The sequence below is a fragment of the Vespula vulgaris genome, chromosome 17 (assembly GCF_905475345.1).
Source record: "Vespula vulgaris chromosome 17, iyVesVulg1.1, whole genome shotgun sequence".
In the NCBI taxonomy this organism is placed as follows: Eukaryota; Metazoa; Arthropoda; class Insecta; order Hymenoptera; family Vespidae; genus Vespula; species Vespula vulgaris.
Window position 1 is genome coordinate 3,706,886 of NC_066602.1, and position 18,873 is coordinate 3,725,758.

General features: G+C 30.9%; 2 protein-coding genes across 3 annotated transcripts in view; both read right to left on the minus strand.

Moving 5' to 3' along the window:
* Positions 1-18,873, minus strand: part of LOC127069895 (adenosine deaminase-like protein) — a 58,094-nt gene that overhangs the window by 19,903 nt on the left and 19,318 nt on the right. The window lies entirely within an intron of this gene.
* Positions 182-8,489, minus strand: LOC127069890 (protein pygopus). 2 transcript variants are annotated; one of them, XM_051007546.1, is made up of 5 exons: positions 8,090-8,489; positions 7,102-7,400; positions 5,986-7,011; positions 5,766-5,911; positions 182-5,533 (listed from the first exon to the last, which is right to left on the minus strand). In XM_051007546.1, the coding sequence occupies exons 2-5, from the start codon at positions 7,315-7,317 to the stop codon at positions 5,413-5,415; spliced, it is 1,509 nt and encodes a 502-aa protein (XP_050863503.1). In that variant the 5' UTR covers positions 7,318-7,400; positions 8,090-8,489; the 3' UTR covers positions 182-5,412. The 2 variants fall into 2 exon arrangements, with proteins under 2 accessions (XP_050863503.1, XP_050863502.1); XM_051007545.1 differs by having other exon boundaries at positions 7,102-7,362; positions 8,090-8,485.

Genomic DNA, 18,873 nt, shown 5'->3' on the forward strand with positions numbered 1-18,873 from the left:
AATCAATCAATCAATCAATCAATCAATCAATTAATTAATTTATTTATTTATTTATGTAATGCAATGTAAAAAGACGCAGATAGACTTTTTTATTGGCAGCAATTCGATGCAAATCTTTTCGTTAAACGTGGACACATTTTTTCTTGTTTATTTATTATTTCTTTTTTCTTATATATATATATATATATATATATATATATATATATATATAGATATAGATATAGATATGTATATGTAATGAAAATTAATATTTGTGATTTGTTAAGATTTATAAAGGAGAACAGAATACAATCGCACGATTCAAAAAAATCATATAATAGAAATAACACCAACGGCCGTCAACTTAAATGTATATCTATATAGACGTATACAACAATCTTTTCTTTTTAATTAAGATCATAACTCTTTTCTCCTTTTTTTATTAATATTCCTGATGTCTTATAAAAAAAAAAAAAAAGTAATAAAAAAGAAGGTAAAACACAAAAAAAAAGAAATTCCTCGTGAATAATCGTAAATTTCTTTTTTTCGCTTCAGTTCGCTTCTTTTTTTTTCAATCGATATATAATCTAATTAATATTTGTTATAATAATTATTATTAATAATTAATAGTTGTTATTATTATTAATAATAAGGTAAAAAAACAATAAAGTCGTGTAAAATACACTCAACACAGTATATTCGATAGAGTTATTAACGTGATATATTTACAAATTGTTTGTTTTTCTTTCTTTCTTTTTTTTTTCTTTTTTTTTTTTTTAATATTTTTTTCATAGTGATCACGGTGCTGTAATTATGACGTTAAACGTTTTGTCTCACACAAACATACAAAAACTTTTATTCTCTTTCTCTCTCTCACACACGCGTACGTCACATACACATGCACACACACACATTCTCTCTTTTCCGATTTTTATTATTTTTATTTATTTATTTATTTGCTTGTTTTTATTTTTTCTTTTTTTTTTCTTTTTTTTTTTTTTAATCGTCAGAGATAGAAAGGCTTATATACATAAAGTCGCATTTTCAAAATTATCAAAGTCATCGTGAATATTCTTGCATTCATATGCACGTATATGCACGTATAATTTCCACACACACACACCAACACACCCACACACACGGCATATGTATGTGTGTGTGTGTGTGCGTTCATATAAAAAAAGAAATTATTGTTGTTGTTATTATTATTATTATTATTATTATTACTAACATTTTTATGTCTCCACAGACATCAAATTTCAGTCCCATTTCGAAATTGAAATTTAAACAAAACGTTATTAAGATTTTTAGGCAAGGATTACATAAATACATATACACGTATATGCATCTATATAAGTGTATACATATGTGAAGTAGAGCTTGAAATTTCATGGGGATTTAAGCATTATCAGTCCATAAAAAAGTCATTGTGTCCTATATTGCAATTTAACAATAGAAAAAGAATGTCGATGTCATTTTTAAGCTTAATCCCATTTATCGTTTATCTAAACAAACGTTTGTTTAGACAAACGAAATCATTCAATTTCTTACGTACAAATTAAATGTATATATGATCGAAAAGAGAGAAAAAAGAAATCAATTGGGATGATCAGGATTCAGGAGGAGGAAAAGGGGAGAAGAAAAAGGAAGGAAGAGAAAAAAGAACCAAAAAAAAAAAGAATGAAAATTACAAAAAAAAAAAAAAAAAATAAAAAAGAAAGAAAAACCAAGCGAAGAAAGACATGAATAATAATTCTATTCGTTGTAATACTAATAATGAGCATTTATGATGTAGCATTATACGATCCTTGTTCTCTATGTTAATTATTGGCGTGTAATATTCTGTTTGAAAAACGATTACGATATAATAAAAACAAGCTTAATGCGTGTATCACGCGGAGATAAATTATTGGCGAAAGTGGAAAGAAGAAGAAAAAAGAAATTGCTGATAAAAAAATTCTTACAAATTTTCCAACAATTTTTCTCGTTAATTTAAAATACTTTCTTTCCTTTTTCTTTTCTTCTTTCTAATTAATTAATTTATTTGTTTATTTATTAATTATTGTTGTTATTATTATTACTATTTATTTATTTATTTATTTATTTATTTCTCCTTATATCTCCGCTTAATACAAGCTTTAAATAGAAACGTGATAACTGGCTATATTTTTTCATATACATATAAAAAACTATACAATCCGTGTTCTCTGTCTATGTGTCTGTCTCTCTCTCTCTCTGTTTCTCTGTCTGTCTCTCTCTTTCACGTTTTCGTTCTCTCTCATTCTCTCACTCTCTCTCTCTCTCTCTCTCTCTCTCTCTCGCTCTCTCTCGCTCTCATTTAATTCTGTATTAGCTGCCGACGGAATTTCACGTGTCTTCTCTCTCTTTTCTTTCCTTTTATTTTTTTATTAATCATTCGAGTTTCGAATGTCTTATTACAATATTTTTTTATCTATTTATTTAGTTATTTAATTCTTTTCTTTTTTTTGTTGTCAGTTCTGTTCGACGTTATCGGTCGTATCAAAAAGGAAGAAAAAAAAAATAGAAAAAACGAACGGCAAAGACGAACGATCGAGATTAGATCTTTTATTATTTATTTGTTATTATTATTATTATTATTATTATTATTATTATTATTATTATTATTACTGTTAGTAATATTATTAATCTTTTTTCGATATCTCTTTAGCAATCGGTAATCAATTAATTACTTAAAATTTGTTGCGAAAAGATTTTTGCAATGAATTTTGTTTCGTTTTATTTTCCCTCTTTTTTTTTTCTTTCCTTCCCTTTTTCTTTTTCTATCGAGAAATCAAAAAAAAAAAAAAAAAAGAAAAAGCGACGACGATGATTATTATTATTATTATTAATAATATAACTTTGATCGTACGTACAAGTTTTTATTTATTTATATATTCATTTCAAATCCTGCGAGTCTGTTGCGATCAAAATTAATTATTGCCTCATTTTTATATGAATAAATAAATGTTAATTGTATCATCGACTCGAATTATATACAAGTTAGTTCATAATTCCTAACTGATTGTTATTTCACGTTAAAAGGATTTCAATTCGTTACTATTTCTTTTTTTTTTTTATTCTTTATGCAAGTTATTTATGTGTATTAATAATAATAATTATAATTATAATAATAATAATAATAATAATAATAATAATAATAATAATAATAATAATAATAATAAAAACAAAAACACATGAAAATAATGGCACAATCTACTTGCCAGGATGATTTCGATTACCATCGAGGATCGATATTTTTAAGCACCTTATACATACATACGTACATACATATATATGCATGTATGTATATATGTATGTATGTTGTATGTACGTATGTAATGTACAGATCATTCTGGATCATTATGCTATTATACATTCCTTATTTACGTTGAATGTATATTATGCAAAAAAAGACCTTCGAGATGATGCATTTAATATCTAAAACGAGATATTTATCTTGTTTGAGAGGAAAAAAGATCTTTTTCTTTCTTTTCTTTTGTTTTTTTTTCTTTTCTTTTTTTTTTTTCGTTAAAAGAGAAAATAAAATCGTCGCTCTTACGTTCATCTCTAAAATTTATTTGTATAATGTTAACGTTCGTTTTGTACAAAATATTTGCTTTTCTTTTATTTAATTATTTCTCTTTTCTTCGTATTAAATTCTAAAATCATTAATTTTACTTCAGCTATTTTAGTTTATAATTATCAATAGCCACGGCAATAATTTATACATTATTATTATTATTATTATTTTCTACAATATCTGTTTTTGTTTAAATAATAACGCTCTTTCGTTCAAAAGTGCCGATGAAAAATTTACATTATTTATTATCTATTATACATTGGGAAAAAAATTTACAAAAATGAAAAAAAAAAGAAAGAAAGAAAGAAAGAAAGAAAGAAAAAAAGAAAAAAGAATTGTGAACAATCGAATAAGAGATGCAGATAGGTCTTCTCTTTCTTTTTTCTCTCTCAAACACGTTTCAAGGAAAAAAAAAAAAAAAAAAATATTTATATATATATATATAAAAGAAGAAAAATTATTACGATTCTATTAACAAGTCAATCTTTTGTGGCGTACAGATACATATACAAAAAAAAAAGAAAAAAAAACGGTATAATAATAATAATATAAAAATTAAATTTAAAACGTATAATCAACTCAAGTTTCTTTAAGGGTACCGCAATTGTTTTATTCTTTTCTTTTTAATTATTTTCTTTTTCTCTTTTTTTTTTTCTTCTTCTTTGTTCATTTTATTTAAAAAAGGATTCCGTAAGCCAATAAGAATGAATATTTTCCATGTAAAACAAAGCTACTTTATATACAAGTTGTGTCGTACAAAGATAAACCTTTGTAAAGAGTTTTGAGATGAAACTAAAAACTCATTATTATTTTTAGTCGTGTACCTAAATACCAATGGATAAAAACATTGTAACAATTGTTATATAAACACAGGACAACAAGTTTACCTATAATAATATGTATACATGTTAAAAGAATGCAGTACCCGTTGTTAGTAATAAAATTTTTGTTTCTTTACAAACAATTGTATTTGTATCGTTACTGCCGTATAAATTCTTATATTATGCATTTAGATAACAGTTCATTTGAAAACGTAATATTATTAGCTGTAGGAGAGAGGGGTTCAAGTGCCTCGATAATAAAAATCTTCTTGTTGATTATTATTAATCACGTTTCTCTCGTATTTAAAATTTCTTTATATATATATGTATATATATGTGTATATATATATATATATATGCGTATATATACATGCATATATATATATGTATCTGTGTGTATATATACATATATATGTGTATATATATATGTATATATATACATATATATATATACATATATGCCAAATCGATGCTACAGCCATGTTCATTAAAGACATTTCAATGAATAAATTGAAACTATATATAAATTAATTTGAAAATATATAGGCGAATCAACTTATCACGAACAGACTCAAAATTTAAAGCAATTATTTTCTTGAATTAAATCCTTTTTCTGTTTCCAATCAACTTTCAATCTCATTTTCAAGTCTCAGAATCGCTTTCCCTAATATTTTCAACAAGTTAAAGCTAAGTTGTTAACAAACAGCACATGTTTATATTTATGCACGACTTAACGTCTGCATCAGTAGACTTTGCTGTATGTATTTTATGTATTTCTGTGTTCTCTCTCTCTCTCTCTCTCTCTCTCTCTCTCTCTCTCTCTCTCTCTCTTTCTCTCTCTGTGTGTGTGTGTGTGTTGCATGATTTGTTGTGTGTATGTTCTCTCTGTATGTGTATATGTGCGTGTGTGTATACGTGTGTGCAATCGCACGCGCATGTGTGTGCGTGTACAAAGTGTAAACGCTAACAAAGAGTCACTCGTGCGTCGCATATACGACGGGTCAAGAAGTGTTATGGTTTAAACTTAACCAAAGGTATGCTTTTCGATTGCAAGCACTTATCACACACCCACTCGGCATAAATTTCTGCAGTTAATAGTTGAAAGGCTGTCTCCGACAATCCTGTGCATCCCCTGGAATACGATAAATATAAAATTTGATCTCTATTCGATTAAAATTAAAAAATTAAAACTTCCACTGATTCTCTATTCGATATTGACTATAGTTGATATATTCGGATATCGAGGAAGTTGTAAAATACTATAATAATTATACTAATAATGACGATGACGATGACGATGATGATGATGGTGATGATGATGATGATCATGACGATATAATGATAATAATATTACTTCAATTTACCTATGAAACCAAAAATTACAACCAGATTCACAAGGAATTGCTTGATCGTTATCGTGCACCTCTTTATGGCAAACTCCACAAGGATAAATCGGTGGCGCATTAGGATTTTGTGGGTTAAATACCATAGCTTGATCCGGAGGATAAATCTGCGTAATTAATGATCAGAGTTAAACGATTAAGAACACCTCGTCGAAGGAGATCGTAACGATGCGGTATTTACTTTTCCTGCAGAAACAGGCATCGGTTTTGGACCCATTCCTGGTGGACCTTGAAATCCGTGAGGTGGCATAGATCCTCCCATATTTATGGCATGACCCATAGGTGGACCACCTCCTATATTGCTGGAAATCGTACCCATTGGTCCTGGCATGTGTCCCATTTGATTATGATGGCTCATATTCATATTGGACATGTTGTTCATCGGAGGACCACCCATATTGATATTGTTCATTTGACTCGGCCCACTCATGTTCATGTTATTCGAGACCATGGAGCTCATGGTAGTCATAGGACCGTTCATAGGTCTTCCTATATTACTAAGATTATTTCCCATATGATTCGGATGTGGTTGAGATCCATTATGTCCTAACGGACTGTTGACATTGACGTTGTTTATAGAGGGACCGTTTAAAGGACTATTAGGTGGTATATGGCTATTCATATTGTTCATGTTCATCGGTCCGTTTGGCATATGATTCGATCCACCCATGGTGTTCATGGGTGATCCTAACGGACCACCCATAGGACTTCCCATACTGTGTCCCATATTATTCATAGGACTACCCATGGGTCCACTGTTCATGTTATTCATCGGACTGCCCATAGGTGGACCGCTTAATTGAGAATTTCCCATATGACTCATATTCATATGATTATTCATCGTATTCATTGGGCCAGGCGGCATGTTCGGTCCCATATTGTTCATAGGACTTATACCGCCTATAGGCGTATGATTCATAGGAGACATCCCACCCATGTGGTTCATGTGATTTGTCATAGGTGAATTTCCCATCGGGCTCATACTACCCATATTATGTGGCATCATAGGACTCATACCGCCAATAGAAGTAAGAGGACTCATACCACGCATCGGCGGTCCACCCATATGATGAGGATGATGAGGATGCATATGTGGTGGACCGCCGTGCATCATGGGACTTTGAGTGGTTTGAGGGGGCGTATCGTCGAATGGATTACTCGCGACTATCGTGTCCCCATAACCGGTTAATGGTGGAGGTAGTAAATCCTACAAAACAAACAATCACTTTGCTCATATACGATATCCTCTTAAGGTCTTATATTTCCAATAGAGCTACCATCTATACGTGACTTGTACCTGCGCAGTTGGAGGTTGTTGCGGGGGTGGCTGTGCTACGCTGGCATTGGTACGCCTTTTTTTCTTAGGATTGGCACCGGCAGGTGGTGGCGGCGGAGGATGGGGGTGAGCAGAAGTTTCAGGATGCGGGGCACTAGGACCCATGCTCACACCCATTCCCATACCCCCCAAAGGCATCCTCGCGAAGGGTGGCATGCCTGCAATATTGTGGCTCATCTCCTTCGTTCTCTTCCCCTATTTTACCATGCCGTACGAGCACCACTATGGATTTTGATGGCAAGTTAATATCATAAAATCCACTGTTGTTCTCAAACAATGGTAAAAAAAAAAAGAAACAAAAGAAAGAGAATGAATAAATAAACGAAACGAAGAATACAAAATTTTTCAAACGGAAACGAAAGATGAAATACCTTTGGTGCGCGGAACAAACATTGACTTGTTACATCGATCAAACCTTCAACGTTTGAAATATTTCAATCAAAAACGATCGACCAATACAACCAACTAAAACTTTTTAACAAAGCTGATCTTAAACGTGCATTGGACTGACATATCGCGTATCGTATATCAGAAATAATATTTATACGCCTGGAATACTATGTAAATAAATGATAACTCGTCTATTATTTCAACGAAAATTCGTTCGACGATTCTTAAAGTCGAGATAAACGATATAGACAAGACGACGCGTTTTACGATATTAAGTCTGACGTATCAAAAAGAAAACGAAGGTAATAAAAAAGAGAAAAGGGGGAAAGAACAAAATAAAGAAAAGAAAGGGCGAGGAAAGGAAAAAGAAAAAGAGAGAAATAGAGAAGCTCTGGCAAAAGAAGCAAAAGAAAATATGTGCATCGATGCCAGTTTCTCGGTCCAACCTAACCTACACATTTTTCCAAAGCATTCACTATGGCTGACTCTCCGTGGATAAATTAATACCAATCGAGCAATATAATAACGTTCGAGAATGAAAAATTATGTTTGTACTCACCAGTGCGTTACATCTGGCGCGATATGGAAGTATACATGGTTCGTGCGTTTTTTCGCCAAAGACCAACACCATGAATCGTGTCGTGCGCTTAAATAACTTTTGAGAGAGACGTATAACGAGCCACTTCCTTTCTCGAATTACTCCTTTATAAGTCACATATTTTTCCTTAACACTAACGAATTTCACCTTCATAGATCCGTCTATCGAGGCAGCGTAAACACTGATGGGGTGTCAAAATGATATCGAGTGAAGAAGCGCACGCCAATTCCTTAGGTCGCCATTGTTGCGTTCGCTTACGTACGTATCCTACGTTTGTGTGTGTATTCCGTCGCGACGCATGCGCCTATAAAAGCTCGCCGCCATCGAACTACCTAATACATTGGGACACCGCCAGATGGCACTCTCACATATTTCATCGCGTACCATTAACACTTTTTTTGGAATATTTATATCGGAGTATATATGAAAGCATATATATATATATATGTGTGTATATATATTGGAGCTTTTTTGTTTAAATGTTATTACGTAGATAAATAATTATTTATATCGTTAATATATTTGTATTATTGTCAAGAGTAATAATACTATTCGATAATGGGAAAACTGCATTACCGACGTGATCGAGCGTGTACCAAAATGGCGCGCTCGTTTTAATTTACTAAGGAATATAATCGGTAAGTACAGTCCGATGTTAATTATCTGAAAAAATAATAATTTTTCGCTTACGTATGCATACACGCACACACACATAAATTTATATGCGATATATATATATATATATGCAACATTTAAACTCATCGAAAGCGAGAGTTACCATATACTTCGTAAGGAAAAAAAGAAAAAGGAAAAGGGAAAAAGTATACACGTATACCTGAAATGAAATTCGCTTCCTCGTTTCTCTAACTTACACAATATCTATCCAGACTTTGTTACGAAACAAAGTCTGTAAGTCCACGACTTGTAACGTCAACAGAAATTAATCGTTCCGCCGTATGTATAACCTTTTTTTTCTCCTTTCTTTTTTCTTTTTTCCTTCCTTTTCTTTTTACGAAAAGTTTGGACGACCGTAACGATTCATTAATTTGCTCCCTATATTATCTTGATAATGGTACGATAAAAATATCGATCGAAACGACTCACTCAGAAAATAGAGAATAATATCTATCGATGCGTTAAAGGAAAAGAGAAAAAAAAACTAATAATAAATGAAAAAGACAATAAAAAATATAGAATAAAATAGAAACAAAAAAAAAGTAAAAAAGAAAAGGAAAAATCTCTTCAAAACTTGGTCACAATTGAATTGAAATGAAATTTTAATTAAACGTTCCGTTGTGCGCGTCAGGTTGACTTCATCGGAATAAATATATGAATACCATGGGCAATATAAATATTTCATTTTATTTTATTTTGTTTTATATCATTTCTCTTTCTTTTTATTTTATTTTCTCTTTTCCCTTCCTTTTTTTTTTCTTTTTTTTCTTGGGACTTCACATTCTTGGGATGATGTAAAAGGTAAAAAATGTGTGAGGTAACGTATACACGATTAAATATGCGATTAGAATTATTCATAGATGAGTATAGAGACGAGGTATACATTTCTAATAAGAAAAAAAAAGAAAAGAAAAAGTATATATATATATATATATACAAAGCTAGAAACATATACATACACATACACATACATACATGTTTTTTCTATTCTTTTTTTTTATATGTATGTGTATATATATATATATATATGTATAATAGCAGATAATAAAAATGTTAGGCACGCAAAAAAAATCTGTTTCCAATAATCGAAAATATTTTACATATGTAAAAGAAGACAAAACAGAAAACTACCATTCGTGTTTCGTTTCCTCAAAGACTCGTGTCGACGGCTAGCTCTAACCTAGGCTGCCTGAACACGTCACTCGAAATGTGTTTGAGTTACATTATCCAAGTTAGTAGGGTTCAACAACTGGAAAACGTGGAGCTTCACGCGTATATCCAACCGTGGACAGATAGTTCTCAGTTCTCATAGATATAGATATAGTATATGTATATATGTGTGTGTGTATGTCTATATATTTACATATATATATATATACATGTATGTATGTGTATTAGATATATAGATACATCTATGTACATATATATGTGTGTATCTGTACATATATATATAACTGTCTCTTACTCTTACTCTCACTCTCATTCTCTCTCTCTCTCTCTCTCTCTCTCTCTCTCTTTATGTATACATCCTAACATAGAACATAATATAGTTTCCAAAACTGTAATTACGCTGTTTCACCTCTCTGCCATCTTCCATTAGGATTTAACGAGCTAGAATCATCGTAAAATATGACAGAAGCTCGAATTGTCATGTTCGATAGAAAATAAGGGCGACGTACGTTACTATTACCTCTGAATGAAGTTATATATACATTCTGTCTCTCTGTCTCTCTCTCTCTCTCTCTCTCTCTCTCTCTCTCTCTCTCTCTCTCATTCTCTATCTATCTGTCTCCGTATCTCTTATTCTTCTTGTCGTTTGAAATTCGAAGATAAAAGATTCGATTATGCTGTCCATATGAATATATTTGTTCTTTAACAACGAGATAAGATTTAAACGAATAGATTTATTTTCTCTACATATTTCATCTTCCTTTTATTTTATTTCATTTTTCATTTTATTTATTCATTCTTTATTATCGACTTTTTATTGCTTACGAAACACCTTTATAAACTTCTCTACGGATTAACAAAGGATTGGAAATATGAAAATATTTTATATACCTATCGGGAGATACACGTGTATGTATGCAATCTGTATATGTCTACATCCAATCGATTTTGTTACATATATATATATATAATTGTATTATATTCTTTACTTCACTCATAACTACAATATTGCTTTAAGCTCTTTCTTTCTATTCCTCCCTCTTTTTCTCCCATTTATATAACAAAATCAATAATAACAACAACAATGACATACACTATAATATTTAATCGACATATATTATAGTATTAAAAAGTAAAAAGTTCGTTTCGATACTACAAGTTATGAATTGAATATAATAATATATTATAGTCAATGATACGCACACATACATACACGTATACAGAGACACGAAATAAGCTTATTTTTATTACAACAAGAATCGATAGTTATTACGTTGAAAGAAAAAAGTTAAAAGATATGTAGAAAGTCTTCAAAGTAATGATTATATACATACATACACACACACACACATACGTATATGCATATAAGTATACCATAAACAGTTACTTATACTTGATCGCTGCTTTCTATCGAACGCTTTCACGTATTGTGAGAGGAACACACCTGTAACACGAAAAACCAGTTTCGTAAGTTTACCGAGTAGAGATCGAAGGAAGTCCTCCTCATGATGAACCAGCCGAATATTTTTATCTATCTATATATATATATATATATATATATATACACATCTTAACATATAACTCGTTTCTTTTTTTGTTTATTCTTCTTCCTCCTCCTTTTACGTATCTTATATAATAACTTTGGAATTAAATTACGTACATAAAATCTCGAGATCTCTTGTAAATTGTAAAATTGATTATGCATAATTAGGATGAATAAAAGATTTTTCGTAAAAAAATTTTGTTCTTCCTCTTCCTTTCCTTTTAAAAATCGTTCGATACTATTTATTTTATATCATTCGTTTCTTGCAGATTTTTTTTATATCACTCTTATCCTTATCACTATCCTTCAATTTTTAATATTACTAATATATCTTACTTTATCATAAATATCTTTTTATTTATTTATTTATTTATTTATTCTTTCTTTCCCTTCGTCTAAATATCTACAATTTATTTCCATTCAGATCGAAGTTTCGAAATATTCTCTACCATCCTTTTTCTTCTTTCCTTTCCTCTTTCTTCTAAACTCACAGGGCACATTCTTTCGACGTTTCCTATCTTTCAATATCTACCTCCTCCTAAACCAATCGCATATGGGAAAATACGATCGATCTAATTCAGTTCCCGATAAATTTCATCGGCAAACAACACTTCCGGTATCTGTATTAATCGAAGCCAGTCTCCAATCAAAACCATTATATTTCGTGGTCGATGTAATAACGTTGTTGATACGAGAGCGAGAAGAACATTGGATATCTATACGCCTGTGTATCGGAGATAGATAGATAGATAGATAGATATATATACATAGAGAAAGAGAGAGAGAGAGAGGGATAGCTAGAGGGTGTAAATAGAAGGGGTTCATTTTGTGTTTGTTGCGAGCAAGAATCAACGTTGGGTTATGTTACAAGGATGATGACAACAACCACATTGAAAAGGATGTTTAATTATCCTTATCTCTCTCCCTCTCTTTCTATCTATCTATCTATCTATCCATCTATCTATCTATCTATCTCACTCTATCTATCTTTCTAGGAAAAGCTAGTCGAAGGTTCGATGCTGTCGGCTTTCCTATAATTTGTGCAAATCGAGTGTTTCTTATTCAGAACACGCATATACGGTGGTGGATTGATTGGCACACTGTTTTTGTTTGTGGCTTGCTGTAGTAGGTACGTACGTATACAGAGGCATGAAGGGTCGTGTTTGCGGAATTCATTTGCATCCACGTTCGTCGATTGCCACGTAGCGTTTCTGCTCGGTTCATGACGATCGTTCGATTCGTTCCTTCTTTTCTTTTCTTTTCTTTTCTTTTCGTTTCTTCTTCTTCTTTTCCTTTTTTTTTTCTTTCTTTCCTTCTTTTCTCTGTTCGAGAGAAAAAGAGAGAAGTCTCTTACATATCGTTTTACTCATCTTTTCTTTTCTATTCTCTTCTTCCATTCCCATCTATTCTCTTCTATTCTTTTTTGAATAGAAATCAAATACCTCGAGTCTCTCGCATGACCGACCCAACGAGAACGTATTACGTCGTTACACGTAAATACTTAGGTAGTTAGATAAATTATTCACTGTATTCAACGTAACCGTACGAATATAGAATTAGAAAATAGGATTTCGCTGAGATGCTATTCTATTTGAAGAAGTGACCATTTTTTTCTTAGCGAACTTTTACGAAGACCAATTCTTTTTTTATATGTATTTTATATCTGGTCTTCTTTTTCTTTTATGATTTTTTTTTTTTTTTTTTTTTTTAGATATATATATATAATGTTTCAAGTGAGAATAATAATAAGTATATACACGTGTACATGTAACAAATCTAATTTGATAAATATTAAAAAGTCTAGAAAAAAAAAGAGAATTAATGATAATTATTATTAATATTTATTAATCATTACTGTTAACGATAGAAACGCAAGTGTATAAGAATCAATGATCTCCTAAAAACTTTTGCGAAAACGATCATCTATTTTCTAATATTCTTTTTTATGTATTCTTTCATTTTTTATGTTCTCCCTTCCAGAAAAACGCTCGTAACAACTACAACTGTTTCCGGGAAACGTACGCTCTTTTCTCTCGTCCATTCAGAGAACTCGAAGAGTCCCCAGACTTTTCCTACTTTCTCTTCATTGAACGAGCAACCAGTATGTTCGTTCGAGCGTAACACGTTCTCGTGAACTTTCACCTTGGAATTTATTTTCTCTTTCTTTCTTTCTTTCTTTCTTTCTTTCTTTTCTTTTCTTTTCTTTTCTTTTTTCTATCTTAAAAACAAAAATAAATAATAAAAATATATATATCTATATATAAAAAATAAATAAATATAAAAACATAATCCAAAGACGTAATCGTCCATGAGAATCGAAAGGAGATGAATCAAAAAAATTTTTCGATATGTACGCCATTGAAAACGTCGAAATCAGATTACTCTCGTTTTTATCGATATCTCGCAAGTATCGATCGTTGTACTGAACCCAGCTTGCTCGTTCGAGCTTAACACAGTCTCGTGAACTTTCACCTTGGAATTTTGTTTTCTCTTTCGTTCTTTTTTCCTTCTCTTTCTCTTAAAAATAGATAGATAAATAAATAAATAAATAAATAAATAAATATAAAATTGAAAATACAAAATAAAATAAAAAGAAAAGAAAACGATAACCATCCGAGTCATGATCTAATACGAAAAAGTTTTATTAAGTAAAACACGTAAATGTAAAAATCATATCCGAACGAGAATCAACCAGTTTTTATCGATATCTTGCATAGATTCGAGATTGTTGTCCTATCATACTTCGTTTAATATCGTCCTCTCTCTGTTACGGAATTTTAGGAAAGGCATGCAATAAAGGAAAAAAAATAGAAAAAAAAAGATAAATAAAAAGAAAAATAAAGGTAGAGAAAGAGAGAGAGAGACAGAGAGGACAAAAAAAATATTTAGAAAGGAAGACACATCCGATAAAAGCGTTTTATTAACCGGAAATATGTTTTATGATCGATCGCGAAAAGCTTTTTTCTGTTTTCTTTTTTTCTTATTTTTTTATTTACTTATTATTATTATTATTTTTTTTTTATAGATCTTTGCTCCTTCTCTTTTGTTCTTTTCTCCACGTTTTTATTAATAAATATCGTGTAGAGGACGTTAAGTCGCGATTGTACAGATTCCTTTTTTCTTTTCTCTTTTCCTCCTCTTTTTCTTTTTTCTATTTTCTCATATAAGTACCTCCATGTAAAATATTCTCTTGGTCTGTAAATACGCGCATAAAATGAAACATTGGCATCGACACGAAATTATTAATTTGAAATTTCGCAAAATTCTGGTCGAGTTGATATCGATCGAGAAATCAAAAAAAAGAAAAAAAAAATTCGGCAATACGTCGAAATCATTCTCGAAAAGACCCAACTCGAAATATTCTACCATTTCGTAATGGAAAATTAATTGAAATTTTATGAAATTCATCGTTCTGTTTTTTTTTCCTTTCTTTGTTTTTAATTGTCAATTAAATGTTATGAAATCGATCTTTATTGGAAGATTATTATGATTATTGGTCTTCGATTGGAAGAAAAAAGAAGAAATATGCGTTGAAAAGGAGAGTCCAGGAGAAAAAAGAAAAGAAAAAATAAATAAAAAAAGAAAGAAGAGAAATTGAGAGAACATCGAAATCATTTTCAAGAGGTTTTTTACTACGCCATTAAAAAAACAAAAAAAAACTTTAATAAGTCGATTGTAAAGAGAAGAGATAAACATAAATGATCGATAATCGAGAGAAAGAATAAAAGCCAATCATCGACTTTCTTTTACTTAATCTGAAGAATTCTTTTCCTTGTGAATTGCACTAGAACATTTTAGTACTTTAACGTGCATTACACGTTGCAACGAGTTCGCTGCAATTTTTGTGTCCTTCCTAAAAATTATACACACACACACACACACATATATATATATACATACATACATAAGAAAAAGAGAGAGAGAGAGAGAGAGAAAAAGAAGACATTCCTCGACTATCTTTATCTTTCCTTCCTTCCTTTCTATGCGGCACGTCATCGTTCTCGCGAGGAACATCAAAATGCAATTAAATTGCAATCAACGTGATTAAAATAAAGCAAATGCAATTTCGCATAATTGCATTAGAATTCTTACAATCCTCGTAGTTTAAGATAGAAAATCTGTTGGAAGAAGGATCAAAAAGACATCTGCCAAAAATATATCGATTCGTTATAATATTACGTACGTGTTATTGCTTATTTTGCATAAAAAATGAAAAAGGAAGAGGAAGAAAGAAAAGAAAAGCAAAATAGTAAAGAAGAAATAACAGGAACGATACAAAGAGAGTCGACAACGAGCAAAATAACGAAGTCCGAAAAGCAAAAAAAAAAGGGAAGATACAAACGAAAAAAGGCCAAAAGGAAAAAAGAAACGAGAGACAAATCAAGCTTAAAGCATCGCTAATTAACCAACCGAGAGAGAGAGAGAGAGAGAAAGAGAGACGACGACCCTATTACTTCGGGTAAGCCTTTTTCTTTTTTTTTTTTCTTTTTTTTTCCCGATCTAGGATGCAACGTAATTCGCTGGGTTCGCGTGAACGATCCGAACGCTATTGACCGTTCGAAGGGTGGCTCTACTCTGTTCATCTATACATTCACATACATACATACATATACATATATACATATACCAACGTATGATATATATACACACATATATATATATATGCATACATCATACATGCATATATATATATGTGTGTGTGTGTAGAATATAGTCGGTGTAGCCTCACGCGCTTCTCGATATCCATTTTCTACGCGAGAGGAAGACCGGAGGAAACCGGATAAAAAAAAATAAAAAAAAAAAAAAGGGAAAAAAGGGAAAAAGGGAAAATAAAAAGAGGAAAAAAAAGAAGAGAAAAAAGGGCAGGCAGAAAAAAAAGCAAGCAGCAAGCATAGAAGAGAAGAGAGGCGAGTGGCACAAATCGTATGTACCAAAGGTAGCAACGATAGCAACCAACGAACGACGACGACTACGACGACTACGACGACTACGACGACGACAACGACGACGATGGTATTCCCTTGGCACCCGCGAAAGCTCGTATTCGCTAAAAGTGGATCGACGAATCCGGTTCGTGTAATCTTTATCGATACAACGTACAATTTTTCCTCTCACACCTCCACCCTCTTCTATCCCACCTCCAAACCTCTGCTGTCTCGATTCGTATCTACTCTATGTTAGCTTCTCTCTCTCTTTCTCTTTTTCTCTTTTTTTTTCCCTCTCTTTTTCTGTCTCTCAGCGTGTCCTGTCTGTATAATGTATATGCTTCTGTTTGTTCGTCTGTTTGTTTTATATTTTCACACTTTCTTTTTGTTTTTTTTTTTTTTTTTATAATGACGATTCTCCTTTATCTCTGTCTCTTTCGCATTTTTCTTTTCGTTCTCTTTTTTTTCTGTCTGTATAATATATATTCAATCTACATGATGTTGTACTTGTATATTCTTTTGTTTGTTCGTTTTTTTCTTTCTTTTTTTCTTTTTTATTGTTTTTTATTAGAATCACGATTCTCTTTTATTGTTCATTTGTCTCTCTTCTTTTCTATTTCCCTCTTTCTCTTTTTTTGTATCTCTTGAATCTTCCGTATCATGTCGCTATATTCTGCAGTGTATGTACTTGTGTATATATGTGTTTATATATATATATATATATACATATATATATTTTTTATTATTATATAAATACGATCACATTTTTCGATTCGTCAATCTTCCATTTGTTTCTCTATCTTTCTCTTTCTCTTTTTCTCTTGTTCTCCCTCTGTCCTTTGTTCTCTTTTTCCCTCTCCCTCTCTCTCTCTCCCTCTCCATCGGGTCTGTATATCCCATAGAACGTATTTGTAAATTTTTTTACTTCTCTTTTTTATTTGTTACATTGCGTTTTTATTTTCTTTTTCTCTTTAAAAACAATCACAATTTTTTTCTTGTCCCTTTTACCACCCTTTTCCCGTTCTTTTTTATATCTCTTGATCCACTGTATCATGTCGCCATATTCTATAATACATGTGTTGTACGCATTCATATGTATTTTTTATTTTACGTATAAATACAATCGACAATTGTCGACTTGTCAATATTATTTTTATATATTCCTTTTTACGTCCTATTCATTCCTGTTAATCGACAGTATCGTATCAACATATTCCGTTTATGTATTTTTATATACAATATATATAAATATACACATATATTTTTTTTAAACTATGTATCTACTTTTATTTTATATATATATATATTTCAAATATAATCTCACAAATTTTCTTCTTCTCAATCTCTTTCCTGTCTGTCTCTTTTTCTATCCCTTTATCTTTCTCTCTCTGTCTCTTTCTCTGTCTATCTCTTTTTCTATCTCTTAATCCTGTAGTATAGTATTAGTATAGCATTAGTAGTATTAGTAGTATTATTTCATTCTCCAAGACAACATTTCCTAATGCCCATTTTTCTTTCATTCATAAATTCATTTACAAAATCAATTATATTTATCAGCTGATTTGTCTTTTTTATTCAAAGCTTTTCGCTTTTCTTTTTTCATTCTATTCTATCCTATTCCATTCTCTCTATCTCCATGTTATATATATATACATCTCTCTCTCTCTCTCTCTCTCTTTCTCTTTTTCTTTCCCTCTCTTTTTATCTTTACCTCTCTCTTTCTCTCTCTTTCTATCTCTTAATCCTTTGTATGGTATCAGTACATTCAATACTACTCTCTGCCATACCTTTATACTTTTGATTTTTTCTTTTTTTAATACAATCGCAATTTCCTTTTACTAAACAATTTCATTTTTCTCCTTTCATTTTCTAACACAATATTTCCTAATGTCCGTTTTTGTTTCATACATATATTCAGGTGTAAAATCAATGATATTTCACAGCTGACTGATTTCTTTTTGTTCACAGTCTTTCGCTTTTTCTTTTTTATTCTATTCCATTCTATTTTCTCTATCTCTATCTCTATCTTTTAATTCTCTATATGGTGTATCAGTACATTCAATAATACTCTTCCCTTGTATTAATTTTTTTAATATACAATTGAAATTTTTTTTTCTAAACATTTGGTCTTTGTTTCACTCACACACATTCGGATGCAAAATCAATGACATTTCACAGCTGATCGTTTTTTTTATTCACCGTCCTTTCGTCCTTTCGTCCTTTCGCCCTTTTTGTTTTAATTCTATTCTATCCTATTCTCTTTTCTCTATCTCTATCTATCTATCTATCTATCTATCTATCTCTTACTCTGTCTTTTGTCCTATCTCTTAATACCTTGCATGGTATCTGTGCATTCTATACACGCACATACATACACAAACATATATATATATATATAACACAATGCTCCTTATCTCAGTATTTAACTTCGT

Excerpts from the sequence above, each read along its gene's own strand:
- LOC127069890 (XM_051007546.1), bottom strand. The coding sequence starts at position 7,317 with ATGAGCCACAATATTGCAGGCATGCCACCCTTCGCGAGGATGCCTTTG. Across the intron at positions 7,012-7,101 it reads AACAACCTCCAACTGCGCAG|GATTTACTACCTCCACCATT; the intron begins GTACAAGTCACG and ends TTTGTTTTGTAG. Across the intron at positions 5,534-5,765 it reads TGTAATTTTTGGTTTCATAG|GGGATGCACAGGATTGTCGG; the intron begins GTAAATTGAAGT and ends ATCGTATTCCAG.